Below are 23,065 nucleotides of genomic sequence, written 5' to 3' on the forward strand. Positions count from 1 at the left end.
TGGGCTTTGTTCCCATGGGGCTGCATATATATGCTTACCTCCCTTTGTACTGGGAGAGCGCCGCACAGAAACCGGGGTCTCACCGCAACATTCAATTCCGGGTCACCTGATTGCTGTGGTAGCCTCTGAGCAGCTACCACAGTGATCAGTCACTGTGAAGCCCAGCCCCCGTGTTTCTCTCTCAAAGGTGTCCGTTTATGAAGCAGTGATCAGCGGTGATCCCGAGGATCGCCGCTGATCACAGTCCATAAACAGTTTATGAAACAGTGATAATCGGCGGAGAACATGTTTGAACATGTTCTCCCGCCGATTATCTCTACACACGGAGAATCCTCATTGAATGACACAGAAAGGGCCAGTTTATGAAGCGGTGATCTCACTGCTTCACTGGCGATCTGAGTCAGAATTCACACTCCCAGGTTCACCAGCTCAGAGGTGGTGAATCGGGGAGTGAAGAGGAAATCTGGGGGGATCTGAGGGGGAAGGAGGAAGATTTTTAACTTCCTTATGCCTCGTTCAGACCCCCCCAACACTGTAAGCATGTCCCCCTGTCATATTTGTGTATATATATATATATATATATATATATATATATATATATATATATATATATATATATATATATATATATATATATATATATATATATATATATACACATATACATACACATACACACACATATACACACATATATATATATATATATATATATATATAGTATGTGTATGTACATGTATATATAATGTGTGTGTGTGTATACATATGTATATAATGTAGGGGGACTCATTATTTTATTAACAGTAATTCACGCCGTCTGTCCGTGTATTGAGCGGTGATAATTTATCACTGCTTAATAAACTGACATCTGGTGCTGTAATCTCGTAAAGTCTCACGAGATTCCAGTATCAGGAGCCGTTCTCCACTGTTGAAAGCATTTGTAGATCTCTTCACTCCTCCAAAGGTGAAGCGATCTACAAAGCTTCATAAACTGGCACACAGAGGAGAAAAATCTTCACTGTGAATGCCGGAGAACGAAGCAGTGAATAGATTTCACTGCTTCATAAACGGACACCAAAGTATAGATTGCAAACTCTCTCTTTCATTCAGAGAGGGGGGGTGGGGGGAACACACAACACACAATAAAAAATACCTAGATCAAATTTTGATCTAGGTTAGTGCCAGGGTTAGTGTTTGGGTCAAAGGTCAAGGTCAGTATAGTCTGGGCAAGATTTCAGGAGATATCTATAACCATTTACTATCAAATGAAAGCTCAACTTGTCCTGAAAAAAACAAAAACAAAAAAAAAACAAACAAAAACAAAAAAACACACACACACACACACACACACACACACACACACACACACACACACACACACACGATATAAAACACCTGGATGTACAATTTAGTTGAAGACATAAGTACAGTTTTACAAATATATGTCAAAGTTGTAAAATTGCACTTAGGCATTAAGATTTGTTTTACCCTTAGGACGCGAAGGGGTTAATATACTAGTGTATAATAGGATTTTTTAAAAGTACATCACCAGTCAAATTGGGCACCGAAACCCAGAGGAATGCCACCACAGGCACAGGGAAAACATGCAAACTCCAGGCAGGTAGTCCCATGGTTGGGATTCAAATCAAAAACTATAGTGCTATGCAGAAGCGCTAACCACTTGGCCACTCTGCTGCCTACAAGTGCCTGAATTTGTCTTAAAACGATCCTTCTGTATTTACACTATAAAAGGAAAGGCTGGCGCTAGACACAAATCAGGGCTCTATGATAATGGAGGACAGGGCAGCACATTTACCTCAATGTGCTGCTGTTTCTTCAATGTCCCATTATAGACTTGGGCGGGTTCTACACCAGGCTGGAATTACAACTGCTGCAGTAAAGTCTGCAGAGAGGTCTCAGGGGAACAAGGACCTGGCTATACTGCCTGGTTAAGTTCCTGGACCAAAGACAGCCTAAAATAAAATTGCAAACCCTTTACATATACCGTACTACAATTATATGAAGAAGAAACCCCCAAGAAGTGAGAGAGTGGTAGCCCCAACCACACCCTGTTAATTTTATAGAATTTAGCACCAACCAGGTCAGCATTAGAAGAGAAGTGACATGCAGGAAATATGAAGAACTTCAGTTCGCAGAGAAGACTCAGAAAATGAAGTCTAATGGTGCGAAGATCTGACAGCCTGGTAAACCACTGCTGGGAGCACAGAGGTGGGTATGACATGTGAAGGGTGTATGCGCCAAGTGTAATGGGATGCACAGTGGAGTCTCCCTCTTAAACTGTGCTATACAAATATACTGCAGGGTTTGCCACTCTGTGTGCTGTGCAGTGCATTCTATAGTTTACTGGGAACGCCGTGCTGTATGTTACCCACCTCATACGATTTATGTTATAGTATATTAATAAACAGAAATGTTCATACTACCTATTGGACACTTGCTAGTTTAGATTAGTGGTCTCCAAACATTGGCCTGAGTGTCAAATGCTGCACTATTCTCCCCACTGACACCAACGAAGGGACATTGTGTTTACTCCCAATGGCCATGGTCCAGCCCCCCTAAAGTCTGAAGCACAATAAACTAGCCCTCTATTTAGAAAGTTTGGAAACCCCTGGTTTAGCTGAAACACCTAAAGTGATTGTAAAGTTTTTTTTTGTTTTTTTTTTTTACAAACATGATACCTACCTGCTCTGTGCAGTTAGTTTTGCACAGAGCAGCCCGGATCTTCTATTGGGTCCCTCTTTGGCTCTCCTGGCCCCTCCTCCTGTCGTGTGCCCCGGCAGCAAGCAGCTTGCTATGGGGGCACCTGAGCCGAGTCACAACTCCCCATGTCCATTCAGACACGGAGCCCTGCCCCTCTCTCCCCTGATTGACAGCCACAGGAGCCAATGGCACCGCTGCTGTGTCTCAGCCGATCAGGAGGATAGTCCCAGACGCTTAAAACACTTGTGGAAATCACTGGACAGAGATGGGGCTCAGGTAAGTAATTAGGAGGTCCTGGGGAGGCTGCTACACATAAAATGCATTAAGATAAAAAAAAAAAAACCTTCTGCCTCTAAAACTCCTTCAACCTAACCACTGAATTGCTCTTATTACTTTCCCAAATCTTATGAATTTAACACCCAAGCTTAGGGCTAGTTCACACCATACTTGCATGAAAATTGCACAAAATTCACTTGGAGACACCAGTTTACATGTGTGTCTTATGCACAGACTGACATCATATTCAGTGTCATCACTCTGTCACCGCCATCGTCTGCCATTCATGTCCTGCTATCACTGCCCGCCACTCTGTTCTGCCTTTTATATACTGCCATTGGGTTAGCTGCATCTGTGTCCCCCTTACAGCAATACTAGTGCCCTTCCATAAACGTACCCGAGCAGCAGATCCTAGCCAGAATCCACATGGGGAGAAGGTGTACTGCAAGTTCAGAGCACCGCTCTGCATTACCTACCACTTCCTGTCACATGGGAGGCATGCAGAGCAGTGCTGTCTGCTTTGCCTGCAATCCAGTGCCGAGCTGCGAGGGAAACTGTGGACATGCTGCATAATCCCGCACACCTCCACACTGGACATCACAGCTCCGTTTTGGTGAACGAAAATGCATAGGGAACCATTGTTTTCTGTGTGTCTTGCATAGACCTGCAGTTTTCTGCTGCAAAATAAAAAACGCAGGTCTCTGCAGATGGTGTAAACAAGCCCTTAGGGGCAACACATGCCAATGGTGCAGTTATACAATAAGCACCTATAGTGCAACCAAGCAAATGTGCAAAATCTTCATTGTGAATTAAAGTGGTTGGCCCGCTGGAAAAAAAAAAAAAAATTTTTAAAGTCAGCAGCTACAAACACTGTAGCTGCTGACTTAATAAGCACACCTACCTGTCCAGGGTGCCCGCGATGGCCGCTCGAGGCAGATCCGTCCCTCGGCAGCGCCATTCGAAATAAGGGAAACAGGCAGTGGAGCCTTGCGGCTTTCCTGCACGTTTCCTACTGCGCATGCGCAAGTCGCGCAGCGCTTTGTGAATGGGGCGCGCTGTGTTGTGGGACACACACAGTTCCCAGAACACAGAGCGCCCTGTTCCCCAGAAGACAACTTGAGGAGGAGAAGACTGAAGATCGCCGCGGTGTAGGAAGTGGCAGATTAGGACGATCTGCCTAGCAACAGCCATTTCAGCCTGTCACTGCTCAGACCATATGCCGCACACTGCATCAAATTGGTCTGCATGGCTGTCGTCCCATAAGGAAGCCTCTTCTAAAGATGTTGCACAAGAAAGCCTGCAAACAGTTTGCTGAAGACAAGCAGACTAAGGACATGGATTACTGGAACCATGTCCTGTGGTCTGATGAGACCAAGATAAACTTATATGGTTCAGATGGTGTAAAGCGTGTGTGGCGGCAACCAGGGGAGGAATACAAAGACAAGTGCGTCTTTGCATTTACGGCTGTGCTTCATCACAGCCCATGCCCATTACCAGGTCCCGGCCAATGATTGACCGCTGGCACCCGATGATCAGCTTTGAGCTTCACCAAACACAGCTCTATGAATGTAAACAGAGCTGACAGGAGATCTCGCTAAGCAGGGAATGAAAACAAACCAGATGCCCAATAAAAGCAGCACACACAAAACACTTCTTAGGTATACATTTAACCCCTTGATAACCCTAGATGTTAACCTCTTCCTGCCCAGTGTCAGTACAACGACAGTGAATATTATTAGCACTGGTCACTGTAATAATGTTACTGGTGACGTGAGCGGCAGTTCGTTCCCCCCCAGCGTCAGATTGGCCACCGCACTATCGTAGTCCTGTTATAAGTCGCTGATCGCCACCATTACTAGTAAAAAGAAAACAAATAAAAACGTTGGTTGGTATATATATATATATATATATATATATATATATATATATATATATATATATATATATATATATATATATATATATATATATATATATATATATATATATATCTATCTCTATATCTATCACACATACACCATAGTTTGTAGATGCTGTAACTTTCACACAAACCAATTCATATACACTTATTGGGATTTTTTTTTTTTTTTTGTTATACCAAAGATATGTAGCAGAATACATTATGGTAGGGATGCACAGATATGTCGGCCACTGAAAATTTGGCAAAGATAGGGTTATTGGCGCTTTGCCTATAGAAAAAAAGTGCAGATAAAGGCACCTGGAAAACAGCAACGGAAGTGCAACGGACCAGTGTGAAGACATACATAGAATTAAATGGGATGCATTTTTCTTTAATGCAAAAGCGCTTCAAAAACTGCTCTGTGTGCAAGCAGCCTATCGGCTAAAAATGAATTAAAAAGTTGAATATAAATACTATATATATATATACACACACACACACACACACACACATATATATATTATATAGCACACACATATTATATAATATAGAGTGGCTTGTGAAAGTATTCGGCCCCCTTGAACTTTTCAACCTTTTGTCACATTTCAGGCTTCAAACATAAAGATATAAAATTTTTATTTTTTGTGAAGAATCACCAACAAGTGGGACACAATTGTGAAGTGGAACGAAATCTTTTGGATTTTTGAAACTTTTTTAACTAATAAAAAAATGAAAAGTGGGGTGTGCAAAATTATTTGGCCCCCTTGCGTTAATACTTTGTAGAGCCACCTTTTGCTGTGATTACAGCTGCAAGTCGCTTGGGGTATGTCTCTATCAGTTTTGCACATCGAGAGACTGAAATTCTTGCCCATTCTTCCTTGCAAAACAGCTCGAGCTCAGTGAGGTTGGATGGAGAGCATTTGTGAACAGCAGTTTTCAGCTCTTTCCACAGATTCTCGATTGGATTCAGGTCTGGACTTTGACTTGGCCATTTTAACACCTGGATACGTTTATTTGTGAACCATTCCTTTGTAGATTTTGCTGTATGTTTGGGATCATTGTCTTGTTGGAAGATAAATCTCCGTCCCAGTTTCAGGTCTTTTGCAGACTCCAACAGGTTTTCATCCAGAATGGTCCTGTATTTGGCTGCATCCATCTTCCCCTCAATTTTAACCATCTTCCCTGTCCCTGCTGAAGAAAAGCAGGCCCAAACCATGATGCTGCCACCACCATGTTTGACAGTGGGGATGGTGTGTTGAGTGTGATGAGCTGTGTTGCTTTTACGCCAAACATATCGTTTTGCATTGTGGCCAAAAAGTTCGATTTTGGTTTCATCGGACCAGAGCACCTTCTTCCACATGTTTGGTGTGTCTCCCAGGTGGCTTGTGGCAAACTTTAGACGAGACTTTTTATGGATATCTTTGAGAAATGGCTTTCTTCTTGCCACTCTTCCATAAAGGCCAGATTTGTGCAGTGTACGACTGATTGTTGTCCTATGGACAGACTCTCCCACCTCAGCTGTAGTTCTCTGCAGTTCATCCAGAGTGATCATGGGCCTCTTGGCTGCATCTCTGATCAGTCTTCTCCTTGTCTGAGCTGAAAGTTTAGAGGGACAGCCAGGTCTTGGTAGATTTGCAGTGGTCTGATACTCCTTCCATTTCAAAATAATAGCTTGCACAGTGCTCCTTGGGATGTTTAAAGCTTGGGAAATCTTTTTGTATCCAAATCCGGCTTTAAACTTCTCCACAGTATTACGGACCTGCCTGGTGTGTTCCTTGGTCTTCATGATGCTCTCTGCGCTTTCAACAGAACCCTGAGACTATCACAGAGCAGGTGCATTTATACAGAGACTTGATTACACACAGGTGGATTCTATTTATCACCATCAGTCATTTAGGACAACATTGGATCATTCAGAGATCCTCGCTGAACTTCTGGAGTGAGTTTGCTGCACTGAAAGTAAAGGGGCCGAATAATTTTGCACGCACCACTTTTCAGTTTGGTTAATTGCTAAAAAAGTTTAAAATATCCAATAGATTTCGTTCCACTTCACAATTGTGTCCCACTTGTTGTGATTCTTCACAAAAAATTAAAATTTTATATCTTTATGTTTGAAGCCTGAAATGTGGCAAAAGGTTGAAAAGTTCAAGGGGGCCGAATACTTTCGCAAGCCAATATATATATATATATATATATATATATATATATCAATCACACGGGCCTGGCCAGGAGACGTAGCAAAACTGGGTGCACGCCCATTGGGGTGTGGAAAGCATTTGACACTGCTCAGTTAGCTCTGGAGGAGGTAACGCGTTAGCCAGTCTTACTGTGGGACGCTTCATCGTTTTTGTGATACCATGGATGTAAAGCTGCTTAATATTTTATATGCTATAGTCACACAGATGCTTGCATTATTATTATAATAATAATACAGGATTTTTTTTATAGTGCCAACAGTTTGCACAGCGCTTTACAACATTGGGGGAGACAGTACAATTCAATACAGGAGGAATCAGAGGGCTTGTGTCATTCTTTTATTAGAGTAAAAATAGAGGATAATGCAATAGGCCGGTGTGCCCTCTGTTTATTTCTTGATTTCATGTTTTTTTTTTTTTAACTGTCCATTTCAGTTTTTGGCGAAGTGCATCCTGAATTTTTGGTCCAGAATTTATTTCGGGGCGCTACTACATTTTGGTCAACATTTGAGATTTGATTTTTCTTATTATTTTAGGGGACATGTTTTATAGCAGAAAGTAAAAAATATTGTTTTTTTCCAAAATTGTCAGTCTTTTTCCATTTATAGAATAAAAAAAAATAAAAACCCAGTGGTGATCAAATATCTCCAAAAGATTTTTTTTTTTTTTTCGTTCGTACAGCATTGCAAGACTGCGCAATTGTCAGTTAAAGTAGCGTATAGTGTTGCATAGCAAAAAAGGGCCTGGTCATGAAGGGGGTGAATCTTCTGGAGCTGAAGTGGTTAAACAAAAACTGATGAAAACTTGTAAAGCTGCTATGGGTGTCACGGGATCTCAGCTCCCATCAGAGCCCCCAAAACAAAATCTTTTTGGCTTCACCATGTTCTCAATGTCATTAGCAGTTCTTTGGCTCAATGTGTGATGCCTAAAGCTGCACACCGATTCTGGAAAAACTACCACCCAAAAAAATAACTAAAATGTCTTTGGATCCCCAGCTTGATATTACACACTATAAATAAATATAGGAGATAGATAGAGATTATAAATAATATCTCTATCTATCTACATAGATACATATACACACACGCACTTATGTTTTCTTTGAGGAGGAGATTCACACCACTGTGGATTAACACAAGTTTTATCATATGTTATGCACAACCAATAGCAGATGAAGATCTATTAAAAGATTCAGAGAACAAGTATATCCATAGCAACCACAAATATGCACAGATTAACCTCTTCCATGCCAAACTGTATGCTGACAACTAAGAGGCATGTCTGTAGTAATTTAAATACGAACACCTCCTTCTATAGATAAATATATATTTTAACATATCTGCCATTTCTTAAAAATCTTTCACCACCAACCCAATCATCTTTATTACTATCCTATATTACAGGGATATACAATTAGCGGACCTCCAGCTGTTGCAAAACTACAAGTCCCATCATGCTTCTGCCTCTGGGTGTCATGCTTGTGACTGTCAGTCTTGCAATGCCTATTGGGACTTGTAGTTCTACTGGAGGTCTGCTAATTGCATATCCCCGCTATGTTTTATCAATGTGGCTTGTGTCCGTTTTTAGTTGTCATGAAACCCTTTCCTGTATACTGCCCTGCAGCGCTCCTGCAACCTAAATTTCTGCTCCCCCCCACACCTATCACTCCTTGCTTTGCATTTTCAACACATCTTCTCTTCCATCCATTCCACAGCACCCCAAACTGATATCTTTGGGGATGATGCTCTTGCAGGGCACCCTGTCCCCCCCATTTTGAGGACGCTAAAAAGGAGGAACGGTGGAAGGGTTAACGCTTTATTCCAATCCAACCACTGCCAAAGTCACTTTAAAAACTGAGATTTTTAAAAATGTAAAAGCTGTAGAAGTTAAAGTAAACTTGCCTCTTCTCTAAGGGTCCGGGTGGTCCCTTGCTGGTGTTGGCACCTGGTGCCAGTCTTCAGGAATCTCCGTTGACGCAACGTTTGTGCAGGAATCAGTCATCCCACTGCACAGGGATCAGTGCTGGCAATGTTAACTGAGCTGCACATGTGCAGCTCAGTTTACATTTTTCTGAAGATTGCAGGCAGGTGTATTTTATCATAAAACATACATTACTTGTCCCTTCTGCGATCTGCAGATTCGTCGGGACCATCCCAGAACCCCAAAAAGTAAAACTAAACTTGACAATCCCATAAACCCTTCCTAATTTACAGCGAGTGATGAAATGTCATCAGCACACCGAGGATTCCTCAAAAGGGTCCAAAGCTTTATTCACATGGTCACACTGTACACATTTGGCCATACGTGTACTGCAGTGACCATGTGAATAAAGCTTTGGACCCTTTTGATGAAACCTTCACTCTGATTTACCTACGGTTTCCAGACGGTGGTCATTACAGCACCCAGCATTACTACAGCAATTTTTCAGTAATGTGTCCGTGTAGAATATTGCATTTAGAATTCCTAACTTACAAGAACATCAGTGCAGATTTCAGTAAGCTCCGCTTCGATCTTTTCCCTGTATTCTTTAGCCATCTGTTGCTTCTTCTCATTGCCTTCGGTCTTCTGTTCGATGCTGGAGATCACACGCCAGGAGGAGCGACGGGCACCTACAACGTTTTTGTAGGCAACGGACAGCAGGTTCCTCTCTTCGTTGGAGAGCTCACCGCCCTGCTCGGTCACGGCTTTCATGGCAGCAGCCATATCATCGTAGCGCTCAGCCTGTTCAGCAAGCTTGGCCTTTTGTACCAGGTCACTTTTGTCCATGATGATTTCTGTTTAGAAAGAAAAATAAATACATTTTATAGATGGGTAGTGTAGATTATGAAGGAAAGCAGTGTTATTTTAATAAAAAATAAATAAAGCTTTACTATCACTTTAAATGGTCAGTCCACCCAAAACTGGTATATTAGTTAACCCATTAAAGCGTAGTTCGCCCCCATTTAAAAGTCAGCAACTACAAAAGGTGTAGTCCCAAGAACAGGAGAATCGGGGCCGTTCTGTGCAAAACCCTTGCACAGGAGGAGGCAAGTATAACATGTTTGTTACTTAAAAAAAATAAATAAAAGAACAAAACAAAAAACAAAAACAAAAAAAAAAACCTATACAAATCACTTTAAAGTGGTTGTAAAAGCAGGAGGTTGCTTTTTTTAAAGCTTTATGCATTAAGGTGTCAAATCATTTTATTTTTAAATTAAAACATATGGTATTGCTCAGAGCGGCCCCCTGATTCTCTTCTCGGGTCCCTGGTGGCGATCTTGACTGCTTCTTTGAGGGACAACCATGAGGAGAGCGTAGTATGTATGCTCCCGACCTGTGTTTCGAAGGAGCCGAAACCCCATAGACTTACACAGTGGGACTTAGCCCCGCCCCCCCACTTCCTCTTCACTGCACATGACTGACAGCAGCAAGAGCCAATGGCTCCTGTTCGAATGCTGTGTAAAGAGGAAAAGAAGAGAGAATATATGCAGTCGTGCACAGCACTCTTCTCCCCTCTCTTCACACAGAATGCTCTCCTGGCCCCTCCCTCCTGTTGGGTGCCCCCATAGCAAGCTGCTTGCAGTTGAGGCACCCAACAGGAGGGAGGGGCCAGGAGAGCCGAAGAGGGACCCGAGAAGAGGAGGATCCAGGCAGCTCTGTGCAGATTCAAGGCACAGAGGAGGCAAGTTTAACATGTTTGATGGCAAGTAGAGAGTTTTCACCATCTTAGTTCACAAGAGAAATAAGAGTTGCTGGTTTAACCCTTTACCAACCCAAGACTAAAATATTCTTTTGGATAGATTAGAAGGGATAGAAGGGAACATGCAAAATTTTTTCTACCATGAACTGTGATAGAATGCAAAATGTGCAACTTCTGATGGGACTCGAGTAGCACAGAATCCCAACGACAAAGGAAATCCCATGGTTTTCAATGGTGCCCCACGATTTCAGCCCCATAGACTTTCCATGTTAAACGCTCACAGAAGTTGTATAGATATTCTAATCCAATACTGATGCAACTTTTGGTAAGGATTTTTTGCTCAATATGTTAAACTTAAAAACACGGAGGGTTTAACTACTAATTTAATGCACTAAAAGAGAAAATGTGTATAATTTGCTTTAGCTCCAAGAATGTTTCTAATTTTATAGAAAACCAACAAGATCATTGTGGTCCATAGATTTATACAGCATGGATCAAAAGCAATTAGTTGTAATGACAGAGGATTTTCTCGGTTGACATACATGCAGTTAATGAGCAGATGAGATACATTCAAGGGGCTTCACATTACATGTAGAAGTAAAAAAATTCTGTAAAACCAAAAGTGCATGGAAGGCCTGATACGTTGTTTACACAGACGAGTACAAATGCATTTTATGAACTGGCAGACGATGTTCTCTATCTCTACGCACAAAAAAAAAAAAAAAAAAAAAAAAAAATATCTAGCCTTAAGCTGGGGTTCCCCCCCCCCATATGCACCAGTGACCTGGTACTTGGCATTATACAATTAAATTGCAAAAAAGGAAAAACATGTTGGATGAAGGGAAACCTTAAACCTTTGGAAACACTTTAACATTGTGTGCATCCTTGAAGAAACCAATAGGCGAGTTTTTTTTTTTTTTTTTTTTTAAGTATTAGTCTGTGGCATGCATAATAATACCCAATATGCGTTTTGTATTTTTAATTGTGCAACAACTAAAATAAAAAGCACTGCAAATGAGGAGGGCAGCTTGAAGATGGCAGCGTTTATCTACAGGCGTTCATGTTAGACAATGGAACCTCCAGCTTGCATGCGATCACTATATCAGTGAAGGGTCAGTTTTCATCTCATTTACAATTTTCACTAAATACATCATTTTCATTTTTTTTTTATTTGACTAAAAAGGGACGGATACAGATAGACCATTGGCTTTTCATGGACTATTAAAAAGAAAAAACCAAGCAGGATTAAATCACACAATGTATATATAAAAATAAAATAAATAAAGGGATGTACACACTAGCTAATAAGAGCTACACTGTGTAACAGTTTCCTTCCCGCTATAGAGAAAAAAAAAAAAGAAGAAGATTAAAAACAGATCAAAGGCTGAAGCAAGAAAAAAAAAATAAAAGATCCATTTTGTGATCATGGAGCAGCAATAGAAGATTTCGCTCTGCTGAAGGCCTGCTGAGACTTCTGGTAATGGATCAGCTGAAGCAGGCACATCAATCACTTTCATACCTTCTCCCATGATATCACTACTCTTCCATTTGAGTAGACTAGGATCAGTTTAATAAATCATATCACATGCAGTATTTCATTCTTTACCCTTTAAGCGTTACGAAGGAGGTCTGGTGCTAGAATTATTGCTCTCATTCCGGCGTGGGTAGCTATATGCATCATGTAAAGCAATCAATGTTTTCAGGCGTAGGCACCCACCATGTGCGTTTACACTTGTACATGCGTTTATGTGGGGGTGGGGCCTCATTTTTTTTTTCTGTGGGTGAGGGATTTTGTGTGCTTGGGTGTAACTTTAATTTTTTACAATTAAATTTTTTTTTTTTTTAACTTAACTATTTCCATCACATAGGAGACATACGTGGGGATTTATTTATTTTTTTATTGGCGACAGGTTCTCTTTAACCACTTCCATAACCGGCCAATACTGCCACTCCTCGACTACATGTAAAAGTCTTAATTTTTTTGCTAGAAAATTACTTAGAACCCCCAAACATTATTTATGTTTTTTTAACCACTTGCCGACCGTCTCACGCTGATATACCGTGGCAAAGTGGTTACTTCCTGCAAATCGCCATATGGGTATGGCTGTACCTTCAAGGGCGATAGGCACACCTGCCCGCTGCACGGCGGGAAACGCAATGCGCGATCGCGAGTAGGAACAGCGATATGTCTCTTCCTCTAGTTAGTCCTATCCCCTCACAGTTAAGAACACACCCAGGGAACACATTTAACCCCTTGTCGCCCCTTAGGCCCCTTTCACACTGGGGCGGTGGGGGCGTCGGCGGTACAACAGCGCTATTTTTAGCGCTGCTGTACCGTCGTTCTTGCAGCGGTATTCGGCCGCTAGCGGGGCGGTTTTAACCCCCGCTGGCGGCCGAAAAAGGGTTAAAATCCCTCGTACAGCGCGGCTATAGCCGCGCTGTCCCACTGATTTCAATGGGCAGGAGCGGTGAAGGAGCGGTGAATACACCGCTCCAAAAAAGCGGTTTGCAGGACTTTTTTCACCGCCCTGCCTGCGCACCGCTTCAGTTTGTTCACACTGAACAAACAGTGGAGGCTGTTTAGGGGCGGTTTGCAGGCGGTATTTTTAGCGCAATACCGCCTGCAAACCGCCCCAGTGTGAAAGGGGTCTTAGTGTTAACCTCTTCCATGCCAGTGACATTTACACAGTCATCAGTGCATTTTTAGAGCACTGATCGCTGAATAAAAAAGTCAATGGTCCCAAAAATGTGTCAAAAGTGTCCGTTCTGCCGCAATACCACAAAAAAAAAAAAAAAGCATATCACAGCTATTACTAGTAAAAAAATAAATAATAAAAATGCCACAAATCTATCCCCTATTTTGTAGACGCTATAACTTTTGCGCAAACCAATCAATATACGCTTATTGCGATTTTATTTACCAAAAATAAGAATATTTATAGGCCTAAACCGAGGAAGAAATTTGTTTTTTTTTTAAAACATTTTTGGGGATATTTACTATAGCAAAGAAAAAAAATGTTTTTTTTTTTTTTTTTTCAAAATTGTCGCTCATTTTTTGTTTATAGTACAAAAAGTGAAAAAGAATGCAGAGGTGATCAAATATCACCAAAAGAAAGCTCTATTCGTGGGGGGGGGCCTCATCAACTTTGTTTGGGTACCGCTTTGCACGACCGTGCAAAAGCATCGCAGCGCCGTATCGCAAAAAATGGCCTGGTCATTAAGCAGCCAAATCTTCCGGTCTGTAAGTGCTTAACAGAGACCCTAGGAGGGCAGTGATGGTGAACCTTGGCACCCCTGATGTTTTGGAATTACATTTCCCATAATGCTCATGCACTCTGCAGTGTAGTTGAGCATCATGGGAAATGTAGTTCCAAGGGGTGCCAAGGTTCACCATCACTGCCCTAGGGATTAAAATGGCGGCTGTAGCAACTTTTCATATCACAGTATTTGCGCAGCAATTTTTCAAACTAAAAGTTAGTTTGTTAGTTAGTTGGTGTGAACGCCGTTTACATATGTGGGCGCAACGTACGTATGCGTTCGTGGGGACGGGGGTCGCTTTAAATTTTATGCGTTCCCTGGGAAAAAATTTTGATCACTTTTATTCCTATTACAAGGAACGTAAACATTCATTGTAGTAGGAATAGGGCATGACATGTCGTCTGTATAGAGAGATGTGGGGTCTACAAGTCCCCACATCTCTCCTCTATCCTGGAAAGCCTGAAATTGAAAAAAAAAAAAAAAAAAAAAAAAAAAAAAACACATGGCCATGGCTTTCCAGCCAAATACACGGCAGTGTTCACAACTGCTGGGTCAGACGTGATATCATAGACACTGCCTGGGACCATCTGGTCCACGGTATGCTCTATGGTGACGTCCCCTCCCATCGCCTGTAAAAACAGTCAAGCGACTGGACAACCGCTACGATTTTCTTACGTTGCAGGGAATCACAGGAGGAAAAAAAATGACATCTGAATGATGCCTGCAGCTATCATTCAGATATCCCCACTCAAAGCCCAGGACATCCTGCAGTATGAAAGTGGTTAATGAGACATGCAGAGTCTAAAAGACCCTGCATGTCTCCTCCTATGCACATCGTACTGCATTACATTCTTTCCTGGCCTTAAAAACATGTCACTATCACAACTAGGAGAGCGGAGGTGTGGGGAGCATTGGGACCTGGCATCTGGGCTTTGTCGAGCCCTGCATTAAGGTAAAAAACCTTTTGACTTTAGAACCACTTTAAACCAGAACTAAACCCTACTATCCTCTACAGATATAGAGAGATATAGATAGATACACACAGGATTTTTAACTGCATTAGCGGTTTTCCTGGCATTCAGCTATCACATACCTGGCTAATGTGATCACACCATAAGGTGAGAACATACATATGCTGAGCTTTCTACATGCTGCTCCAGAAGAGATTAGACACCACATGCCATAGTGACATGCTGGCTCGACTCGTCTCCACCAAGGTAATCGGTTTTACTAGCAACAGGAACACCGCACACCCAGGTACAAAATAATATTCCCTCTTTATTTACACAGCTGGCAGGAACAAGAGATTATTTGAGGAAGCGCTGTGCCTAGCACAAAACGCATCAGCAGGAATTGGTTCCTGCTGGCTATTCAAAGGGAAATTTACAGAAATTGACGCATTTATATTCCCTACCCGATACTAAAATTTCACTTTTAATTTTCCACCATAAAACCCTATTTGTTCACTATAGACCCTCTTGACACATGATTATTTGCGGTCAACATCACTTGCTTTTCCTTCAGTAAATGACCTATCAATTCCACCCAGATCAGCATATTTCCGCGGTGGGTATCAGATCAGCATATTTCCGTGGTGGGTATAGTCAGGTGTTTCTGATTAGCTATGGCTGCTGGACAAAGCAATGAAAGGCTAAAGCTAGGTTTAAACCATCTGCAGTGATTGCTGCCTCTAAAAAGCAATTCACGGTTGATCACTTTTCAGGAGTTTGACATGCGGTGAGGAGGCAATATGTTTCATACAACTTGAGGGCCAGAGACTTCAAAGTTAACCCTCAAACATTGCTTACCTGAATGTTTTACATGCAACAGTGATGCAAAAGTGGGTCCAAATTTGCAGAGGGGCAACAAAACACATCCATCCAAAGTTGCAAATAGCTACACTTTGGAGTCGTTACGGGTGAATGGAGCCCAATGGCACACAGCCCCCATTATTGAAGTTACACAATTATGGGTATACAATACAGATTTGTAAATATGAAATTAGTTTTACTGGAGGGAAATAAATGTTATGTGATGTACGGCTACAACTAACAATTATTTTCATAATCGACTAGTTGGCCAATTGTTTCAATTAATCGGATAATAACCTTAAAAAGAAAAAAGTGTGGTGTATAATTTAGTTAAAAAGTAAAAAGTTTAAAAAAAAAAGACATTTATTCTTGAGGCTGCATCTCCTTTTCAGGTAGAAAGTTGCATGTTTTTTGCTGCGATTTTGCACAGGTTAAAAAGGTCACCAATGTAAAAAAAAAAAAAAAAAAAAAAGCTGAAAACTGCCTGTAATCTGCCCACAAAGAAGCTCATGTACTTTTTTTTGAGCTTCAAGCTACAAAACGCTCAAATGTGAACAAGGGCCATTTAAATGAATGGGATTTTGCTTGTTGGGCTTTTTTTCTGGCATTTTACGAGCTGAAAACACTCAGGTGTGAATGCAGCCTGAATATCTATATGCAATGGTAAATATAAATAACCAACTATATGGTTAGGGAGAAAAATCTCTAATCCACTCTGAGCCCAGGTTCACACATATGCGATATCAGACATCGCATGTGATTCGCACCCACACCACAGGTGCCAATCAAATGCGATGCAAGCTCAGCCATACAGTTGTATGGCTGAACTCACATTAGATTCGCACAAAAAAGGTACAGGAACCTATTCCCCCCCCCCCCCCCCCCCCCAACACTGGAATCGGATCACATGGGTGTTCTCACATATGTGATCCAATTCCTATACTAGTTCACAGTTCGCACTGCGATCTGTCAACCGATCTGGGGGTTTTATTAAGAATGTATTGACACCAGCAGTGGTTCGCAGAGTGTGAACTGGAGAGATGCGATGCGGGAACCGATGCTGTAATCATCCTGGTTCCCACATTGCACAAGTATGAACCTAGGCTGAGAATAACAGACAGAAGAGATATACTGTATACACTATTAGAGGTTGGTAAATATCCGGCTCAGATCACATTTTTTATTTAAAGAAAAAAAAAAAAAAATGAAAGTCTGTTTTGCAGACGTGAAATTTTTCAAATGACATTCTTCCATTCTTCGAATGTACAAAGATTTTTTCAAATGAATATTCTCGTCCGAAAATCAATACGTGTATGGCCAGCAAAAGGCTCGGCACACACCTATGCAGTTTGCTTTTGATCCGTTTCTGCAGTGCGTTTTGCTGTGTGTATTTGCAGATTCTTTTGCTTTTTGTTTTGGCCAATCTGTTGGGCAGATTCAAAAATGCAAATTGCGGCAAAAACGAACTACATGCTTTTCTGCAGCAGGAAGTCTATTGAACCAAAAAACAAGCACTGTTTTGCGTTGAAAAAAGTCCTCGACTCTTTCCAAATACTCAGTTGCTGAAAAAAAAAAGCATAGATGTGAATGTGTTCCATAGGAAACCATGTTAAATGAACTGTAGTGCGCTTCTGCAAAAAGCACCAAAAACGCATGTACAAAAAGAGCAAATAATTGCTACTATAAAGGAGTTAATTTATACTGTGAAACAGCAAAAATGATATATATTAGGGCTGGGGAAAGGAAAAAAAAAAAAAAAAAACACGATTTTAATCTTGAGTTGAGAGGTCAAATTGATTCAAAATTTCAGCAAATCGATTTTTTTTTTCACCAGGACCGGCACTGACACCGCGCTGGTCCTGAGGAGCTGTGGGCAGGAGTTTTTAGGTGAGGCCGCAGCTTTGCGCCTAGTCAGGCGTCTAAAAACGCCTGCCCGTAGCTCCTCAGGACCGGTGTGGTGTCCAAAATCTGAAAAGGTGAACTAGCCTTTTAAAACACATGCTTCAAACAAGGCCTGCGGGCTGAATCTGAATCCCCCCCCCCCCCCTGTCTCAGTAGCGAGGACAGAACTCCTACAGATCCTCTGTGCAGACGCATCACCCCCTCTTCTCCGCGTCCCCTGGTCTGAGCATTCAGCAGACTCCGGCCCTCCTCCAGACCCTGCACTTTCTGCTTCCCAGCTCCGCCCCCACCACCTTCCCAGCAGCACCACAAGGTAAGGAGGTGCATTGTTATGTAAGGGAGGGTGGGGGGCTCCACTTCTGATGGTGGGGGACTTTTGTCATTAGATGTTTGGGGAATGGGGTGCTCTGGATATCTGCTTATAAATTAAGAGAATACAATTCACACAGCGCTGGTATCACCCACGAGAAACTTAATGGGAGACTGCTCAGACAGAACGCCATGGCAGAACAACGTTGTGTCTGAGAAGTCTCCAATAAAGTTTCTTGTGGTGTGTGACCCTTCTTTTCAGACTTGCATTATCTGCTAAAGAAGTGTGAGTGGTCTCTGTGTCGGTCTGCTCCTGCCCTTCACAGCTTAACGTGGAACTTTTCCCTACCCCTTATCCCCCCCCCCCCCCTTACCTACCTGATGCGGTGTTCCCCACAAGGATAATCCCCCCTCCCAGTGGATCCAGTGTTGTCCTGCCGAGATCCCCTTCTCTGTAGAAGGACCAGCACCGGCATCTTCTTCTGGGATGACATCGGGAGGCACAGGCACTCCTCCCGAAGATGCGCTACTAGGTCTGCCCCCCTCAAGCTTTGGTGGATGGATGGCTCCTGGCACCTCCTGGAATATCCATGTCATATATCCTGAGTGGCCCCAGAGCCCGCTGATGTAATTCGCCCAAGCTGGACTTCCGTCCTACCCCACTACAGCGAGGTACGTCATTTCCGCGTTTGCATCGGCGCCTCCTCCTTACCCCCTGCTGCCTTCTGAGATCTGTGTGTGTCCCAGAAGACAACGGGAACAGCCGGTTTCCTACTGCAGATGCGCAAGCATAACTTGCGCATCTGCAGTAGGAAACCGGCTGTGAAGCCTGACGGCTCCAATGCCGGATTCCCTTACTTGAAATGCCGATGCCTGCACTCATAGCTGATGGATGAATCGGGTGCCGACATCGCAGAATTCCTGGATGGGCAAGTGACTTATATTAAAAGTTAGCTGCTGACTTTAATTTTTTTTTTTTTACATACAGGAAGCTATAATGTATTACTAAAACCAATAAAAATCAAAGGCAATTCTTTAATATAAAGAGTAGATACATTTATATAGTCTTGGATACAATCGTAAGGCTGATGTGGCCTGTGATGAAATTGAGTTTGACACCCCAGCTTTAACCCCCTGACCTCCGGAAGATTTACCCCCCTTCATGACAGACCAGTTTTTGCAATGCTGCACTGCGTTACTTTAACTGACAATTGTGCGGTCATGCAACACTGTATCCAAATAAAAATGTGTGTAATTTTCCCCCCACATTTTTTTTTGCGCTATATAAAAAAAAAAAAAAAAAAAAAAAGCAGAGGTGAACAAATACCACCAAAAAAAAAAAGATTTTTTACTTTCTGCTATAAGGCTGCTGTCACACTGGGGTGTGCAGGCATTGACGGTAAAACGCCACTATTCTGCCGCTAGCGGGGCTCCTTTAACCCCCGCTAGCGGCCGAATACAGGGTTAAATAGGCCCGTGTAGCGCCAAAGCCCTTTGCCAGCAGTGCCCATTAATTTGAATGGACAGGGGAGGTGGAGGAGCGGTGTTTACACTCCGCTCCTTCACCGCCCCAAAGATGCTGCTTGCAGAACTTTTTTTTATCGTCCTGCCAGCGCACCGCCCCATTATGAAAACACTCTGGCTTTCACGCTGGGACTGCAGGGGAGGCGTTTTTCAGGAGCTATTTTTAGCCCAAAAGCGCCTGAAAAACACCTCAGTGTAAAAGGGGTCTTAAATATATCCAATAAAAATAAATAAAAGTCAAATTTCTTCAAAAAATGAATGCCAATATGTATTCTGCTACATGTTTTTGTAAAAAAAAAAAAATCTAATAGGTGTCTATTGATTGGTTTACGTGAACGTTATAGCGTCTACAAAAACACTATGGCATATATACTGCAAATTAAAAAAAAAAATTTATACTAGTAATAGCGACGATCAGTGACTTATAGTGGCACTGCGATATTGCGGCAGACAATCGGACACTGACACTTTTTTTGGGAACCAGTGACACTCATACAGTGATCTGTACTAATGACACTGGCTGGGAAGAAACATCTAATGTGTCTAACCAGTGTTTATGTGTACTGTATATGTACTGTATATGCTGCTTTTACAAGGGGGAAGACATGGATATTATTCCCTGCTTTGTCAGAATGGAGATCTGCCTGTGTGTTTTACTGATGATCGGCAGGTGCCAGAGGACATCCAGTGCCTGAAACTCGCAGATCGGCATCTCCTGTGATTAATCACAGCAGAAGCAGTGCGTGACCCCTAGGTAGAAGTGCAGAATCACGTATGTATACCTCCTGCACAGGAGGGCCACTCTGTAGCAGTGAATCTATCGGGTGGTCCAGAAGCAGTTATTACTAAAACCAATAATAATCACATGAAGATCCAATTCTTTAAAAGAGTAATTACACCTTTACAGAAAAATCTGTAAAGTGAACTGACAGTGGACCCTTTCCTCACCCCCTCCCCCCCCCAGTCCTGCTGACCTGGAACACGAGATTCACCCGCTAGGAGACCTCGTATAGCCGCCTTGCCAGTCCAGGGCTTAGAAATTCCTCCCCGGCCTAATCTCCTAAATGTATCTCGTAAAGAGGTACGTTTAGGAGCATTCTAATTGGTCCGGGCCATCCAAGCAGAACCCACGTAGCCTGTCTTGTCGCCGCAGGCAAAGAGGATTTCAAGTCCCCAGACTGGTAAAGCGGCGATACGATCTGTCAGAACGGGTGATCGCCGGACTCAAGGTTAGCGGGACCGGGTGCGATGGGAAGGGGGGCCAGTGCAAGATCATCTTACAGATTTTCTGATCTTACACTTTAATATAAAGAGAAGATACATTTATATAGTCTTAGATACAACTAGTCCCTTAAGGGCAACCATAATGATGATGTAGCCCGCGATGAAATGGAGTTTGACACCCCTGCTTTAAAGGATCACCTTTTAAAAAAAACAAACGCACAAATTTTGCAGGTAAAAAAGGTGCATTTATTGTAATTTATCCGGAGCCTGCACAGCATTGCACCCGGGCGTTACATCCGACTCCCTGAAACTCTTAGTAAAGCTGTCTGCCCATCCGGAGTACTGGACAGCAGGAAGATCAATGAACTGAGAGCGCCCACCAGCACCCCCGCAGTTCAATGAGAACTACAAGCAGTCAGCTGCAGGGAAGTTCATTAACCACGTCAATACAGGGCACTTTTACCCCCTTTCTGCCCAGGCCAGTTTTCAGCTGTCATACTCTGAATGACAATTACGGGGTCATTCCCTGTATTCAAACTAAATTTTTATCATTTTGTTAACACAAATAGAGCTTTCTTTTGGTGGCATTTAATCACCACTGGGTTTTATTTATTTTGTTTATTTTTTTTACACTAAACTAATAAAGACTGTAAAGTTTGAAGAAAAAAAACCCAAACTTTAATAATTCTTTATAAAATTTTGCAAAAGGGTATTTTTTCACCCCTTCACTGGTGGTGATAATCACAGCACTGATAATAAAAACAGTGTCCTAATCATCAGTGTAGATGTCCCTCTTAGAGAAGCAGGTAATCCACTCTTCTCCTCATGCTATCAGCATGAGGAAAGGAGTGCCGATAACCAGCTTCTGTTTAGATCTGTGATTGGACACAGCTGATCACATGGTAAAGAGCTGCCAATTGGATCTTTACCTCAAGCCGTGATCAGCAGTGCCCTCCGGAGACCGCAATCACTGAGCCCGTGCCCCGCAGTGGGTGCGATCATGGCACACATCATATGACGGTGTCGCAGAACTAGCTGCCCGCACTGCAGTCATCATTCAGCTATAGCACATTCAGCAAGTAGTTATCAGAACTCTACGAATGGGCGACATGGCCGTGTGGGCGGAGCACTCCGATTTTCATATTGTGACAGCGGTTGCAGGAAGAGGATCCCCCTGCCAGCTGTCATAGAGCAGGCAAGTGCTCTTTGGTAACACATCACACCCTAAATATGGGTTAACATGTTAGCAAAAGGTGAGCTAATTCCATAAACAGAAGCATGTGCGCCGCCATCATCCCGCCCCTGTGTGCGCTGTGATCGGGGGATGGCCCGGCCTGCAGATGATTGGACAGAAAAGAGGGCGAGGCAGAAGCTTGGAGAAAGGAGGAGCTGAGCTCACAGAGGAAGGGGGTGGGGCCAATCTAGACTTACACAGCAAAAGTCGAGGTTTACATATCCCAGCACCCTATTCCTGTAGAGATCTACCATGTGTTATCAATACAAAGCTGTGTGAGAGATGTCCATAGAAGACTGTCATTGCAGATCCTCCATAGAATGATGAATCGGGTATAAGATGGAGTGAAGGCCCCGATCTCCGATGTGTGGGAGGTGTATGAGGACGGGGGATGGGCCTGCAGTCAGGGGATGACACACACCCAGGCCCGGGCACAGCAGGCGGACATAGTCGTCCAGTATTAGGCCGAGTCAGTGGAGGATGACGGAGCGCTCCGTCCGGGCACACAGCAGGCCGCGGTCAGCCCCCTCCCCCCCCCCGGACATTCCCTCAGCCCTTCCCACCCCCTGAGCTCCCTCACCTGAGAATAGCAGTCCGCTGACACGGCTTCCACACGCTCACACACGCCCGGCAGGATCAGCTTCCTCCCCGTCCCCTCTCCTGCGGATTCAATGCCGTTCTACTTCCGTTCCAGCCGCCACTTCCGCTTCGCGATGGCCACGCCCCCTCCTCAGAGCGGGACTGGCTGCCTCCCCGGGGTGTAGAGCGGGGAGTGACTTCAATGTCACCATGGCGACCGGGGTGACGTCAGCGCCTTGTGGAGAGGAGCGGCGCTAAGGGCGGGGGGGAGAGTGTGCCTGAGCGGCCTGGTTACCTCATAGGGTGACATTATGGAGGACTGCCTGACTAGAATGTAAAAATAAAACATCATTGTAAGAAATAAAAACCGAATTTACTAATAAGGTGACAAGAAATAACACCTGAGGGCCCCTGTAGGCCTCGTGCACGCTGAGCAGCTCTTCTGAAGGCCTT

The 23,065-nt window shown here is 43.1% G+C and overlaps 1 protein-coding gene across 1 annotated transcript in view; it reads right to left on the minus strand.

The window, feature by feature from the left end:
- Positions 1-22,772, minus strand: part of YWHAB (tyrosine 3-monooxygenase/tryptophan 5-monooxygenase activation protein beta) — a 34,842-nt gene extending 12,070 nt beyond the window's left edge. The window contains exons 1-2 of the mRNA XM_073608042.1: positions 22,614-22,772; positions 9,565-9,866 (exon numbers count right to left, since the gene is read on the minus strand). Of these exons, the coding sequence (XP_073464143.1) occupies positions 9,565-9,858 (294 nt within the window). The 5' untranslated portion in view covers positions 9,859-9,866; positions 22,614-22,772. The remainder of the gene's footprint in view (positions 1-9,564; positions 9,867-22,613) is intronic.
- Between the last annotated feature and the right edge of the window lie 293 nt (positions 22,773-23,065).

This window comes from Aquarana catesbeiana, linkage group LG12 (assembly GCF_042186555.1).
Source record: "Aquarana catesbeiana isolate 2022-GZ linkage group LG12, ASM4218655v1, whole genome shotgun sequence".
Classification (NCBI taxonomy): Eukaryota; Metazoa; Chordata; class Amphibia; order Anura; family Ranidae; genus Aquarana; species Aquarana catesbeiana.